At 31.7% G+C, this 3,352-nt stretch overlaps 1 protein-coding gene across 1 annotated transcript; it reads left to right on the top strand.

Moving 5' to 3' along the window:
* The first annotated feature begins 535 nt into the window (after positions 1–535).
* Positions 536–2,996, top strand: LOC139779098 (cytochrome P450 4C1-like). Its single transcript, XM_071717341.1, has 5 exons — positions 536–628; positions 1,371–1,439; positions 2,252–2,420; positions 2,529–2,708; positions 2,785–2,996. The coding sequence occupies exons 1-5, from the start codon at positions 536–538 to the stop codon at positions 2,994–2,996; spliced, it is 723 nt and encodes a 240-aa protein (XP_071573442.1).
* The last annotated feature ends 356 nt before the right edge of the window (positions 2,997–3,352 follow it).

Genomic DNA, 3,352 nt, shown 5'->3' with positions numbered 1-3,352 from the left:
AACTTTGATCGGCTATATCTCGGAAAGTATTAACCGGAGTTCTATTCTTCCTCTATGAGAAAGTCAAATTAATAAATACTTATTATGCATCAAATAAAACACAAGAGCTTTCTCATAGAAGAAGCTTTATGAGTGAGCGAAATCAAATGGTTGATGAAGCAACGTGCAAATTCTTAATTTGCACACTTAACAATGGTGAAGAAGCGATGTGCAAATTCCTATAGGAATTTATTAATTTGGAATTCGAAATATAGGTTTCAATCGAAATCCGCATGAATATAGAAACCGGGCTAATTAAGAAACAGCGCGGTAAATGATGCGCGAAAGTTTTATTTATATTTTTATTTTACATATTTTCCAACCTTTGACTGCGTGACGACTAGATTTGCCAGACTTGAAACACAGAACCTGGAAGGAAGTTCCAGGTTCGAACCCTGGCAGAGGTAATATTTTTCGCAATGATTTCTTTACAGTTATTTAGATGCATATAGCATCAAAAATTAAATCGAATCGATTTAATTAGGTGAAGGGGGGGATGATTTTACTACTCCAACCGGAGCTGTGTTTCAAGTCTAACAAATTTAGTCGGCATGCCGATGTGATACTCCTTCTCAATAATCGACCGTTGGTGCGTTCATGATACAGTTTTCTTTCCGCAATAATCTACGTGTATATAAAATCAACACTTTCTTAATAATGATTTATATGAATATACCAACCACTAACAAAAAATAAGATAACATTTTTACGTACGTGGTTAGTAAATCCATGTAATATTCTTAGAATCTTTACCTGTTCTTTGCCTTTTGATGTTAACGAGAATATCCATGCAGTCGTTGTGCAACCACATCCTCACTAACCTAAACCATAATTACTAAATAATAATCTCATTACAATTATTTATTCATTATTATATTCATAAATTACCTATAAATAAAAAGTTCGCAAATCCGATTAACAGCTTTTCGATATTTTTGCTGGAATTCACCAAGGTCACGTAGAGAAGTACCCATTGAAGTTTCTAAAAAGAAATTTGTAAAAGTACAATATTGTTATTGTACATGTTTAGATTTTGAATAAAATGTGTTTGTAATACCGCATATTGCATTCAACGTATGTTCACTAACAAACGGTACTAAATCTTTTACAACTGTGCCTCCTGTATTTTTCAAAGACGTTGTCAAGTTTTCACCCTCCTTGATCAAAATCTCAGCATGTTGCTGCAAAATATTAAAATGAAATGTGGGAGTTACTGTTTTCCGTATTGAATGCCATTTGGCGCCTGAAACATAAACAATAGACATTTCATAAACAAGATAATTTTTTTGAAACTAAAAGAAATTTTTTAATTATTATTATGTACTTTACAGGGTCATGATACTACGGCGTTGAACTTAAGTTATCTATTGATGCTATTAGCTGAGCATAAAGACATTCAGGTATTTATTGTTATAAATAAAATATAAATAAAAGGCATTCTTAGAAAAAAAGTTTAGTAATTTTAGTGATTCAAACAGTTATGTATTAAAGTTATAAAATATTAAATTTTTTGTTTTTTAAATAAGAGTATGGTTGTGTACGCAATATATACATATACTAGCTTTTAAGTCCGCTACGCGCGGAATTACATCATATAGTATTTTTATTTGGAAGTTTTAATCCCCTTAGGGTTACAATTCTCATCCATCACTACCCTTCTCTTCTCACTTAACCCTTTAAACCAACGGCTTAACGTCTCTTTTCCGAAAGACGGAGCCCAGTTTGCTCTGCACGAGCCTATCTTGCACGGAGGGCGTAGCTTTCGGAAAATAAATTCCATGTTTACATGCTCTAGTGGACTACGGTCTAAGCAACGTAGACCAAAAATGCCCTTATAAATTTTGTAGCCAAGGATTTACTCTTCACAACGGTATACCACATTTTACTGAAATTATTTGTTTTGTTGTTAAAAATCGGCACCGAACAAATAGTGAGGACTTCGCCCCGGTCTCCCCTACTTATTATTTCTCCAAAAATTAGAAAAATTTTGGAACAGGTTAGGTTTCAAAAAAATTGGTAATGAAAAATTATACACATTGTCGGCACACATCCCCGAAAAATTAGACAAATTTTAGCACCGGTTTTGAGAAAATCGGTTTATTAATGAATGAGTAGTTCGCGGTGAGACAAACACTAGACAGACAGACGTCAGGTACTTATATATATGATATTTGCATATAAAAATTTTAATTAATATTATTAATATTTACAGGATCGTGTCAGAAACGAAGTAAACACCGCTTTTCAAGAGAATGGAAAAAAATTTAATATAAAATTATTACAAAATTTAACATATTTAAATAGATGTATAAAAGAAACTTTGCGTCTATATCCAAGCGTATTTTTAATATCGCGAGTTGCTGGGAAAGACGTTAAATTACGTATGTATCTAAAATATTTATTACATGTTGCATGATATGTTTTTCAGTTTATAATAAAGTTATTATTATTATTTATTTATTGTATTTTGTTTATAACATATTTTTTAGAGTCATATTTAGTACCGGCGAGAACAACTGTGGTCCTTAACATATATGGAGTTCACAGGGATCCTAATTTTTGGCCAAATCCTGAGACATTTGATCCCGATAGATTTTTGCCAGAGAGGTTTAAAAATCATCATCCCTTTTCTTATCTACCATTTAGTGCTGGACAGCGTAATTGTTTAGGTAAAGTAGGATTTTTTAAATATCTTCTTATATGATTATATTAAGTCGCAAAAAATATACATATATCAAATTCTAGGCCAGCAATACGCCTTACTACAAATAAAGGCGTTAATAGCTCCTCTGATACAGAATTACTATTTGGAACCCATCGATTATTTAAGGAATCTGAGGCTACAAACAGATTTAGTACTTCGCCCAGCATGTCCACTGCGAGTAAAATTTGTCCCAATGGACTTGCTGGGCGAAGTACTAAATCTGTACTTCACCCAGCATGTCCACTGCGAGTAAAATTTGTCCCTGTCTGAGGCAAGTTAAGGAACCATAATTCTTATTATTAATATATAACTTTTAGAATATAATAGTTACTTAATTACGTATATATAAATATACTGTAAATAAAGAGCACTGTCTGAAATAGCGCATCTTTAACTCCATGTTTATCAATAAAAATTAAGATATTTATTATTGTTAAAAATTAAATAAAATTTGCGTTAGAAATTCCTCTTATTAATTTTTTTTTTTGAGTTTTATTATTTAAAAAAATTCTCATGGCTCTTATTCTTCTATCGGATTTGCATGAAGTAAAGAAAAGTAATAAGAAAAAGAAAAAAGAATTATCGGAACTAATGCCCGCTCGCTAATTG

The sequence above is a fragment of the Temnothorax nylanderi genome, unplaced genomic scaffold (genome assembly GCF_030848795.1).
Source record: "Temnothorax nylanderi isolate EJ_2023f unplaced genomic scaffold, tnyl_v1.0 TNYL_tig0209_pilon, whole genome shotgun sequence".
Classification (NCBI taxonomy): Eukaryota; Metazoa; Arthropoda; class Insecta; order Hymenoptera; family Formicidae; genus Temnothorax; species Temnothorax nylanderi.
The sequence above is the reverse complement of the archived record's forward strand: the minus strand, read 5'-3'. Positions and strand labels throughout refer to the sequence as shown.

Excerpts from the sequence above, each read along its gene's own strand:
- LOC139779098 (XM_071717341.1), top strand. The coding sequence starts at position 536 with ATGATTTTACTACTCCAACCGGAGCTGTGTTTCAAGTCTAACAAATTT. Across the intron at positions 629-1,370 it reads TTCTCAATAATCGACCGTTG|GGTCATGATACTACGGCGTT; the intron begins GTGCGTTCATGA and ends TGTACTTTACAG. Across the intron at positions 2,709-2,784 it reads TGGACAGCGTAATTGTTTAG|GCCAGCAATACGCCTTACTA; the intron begins GTAAAGTAGGAT and ends ATCAAATTCTAG.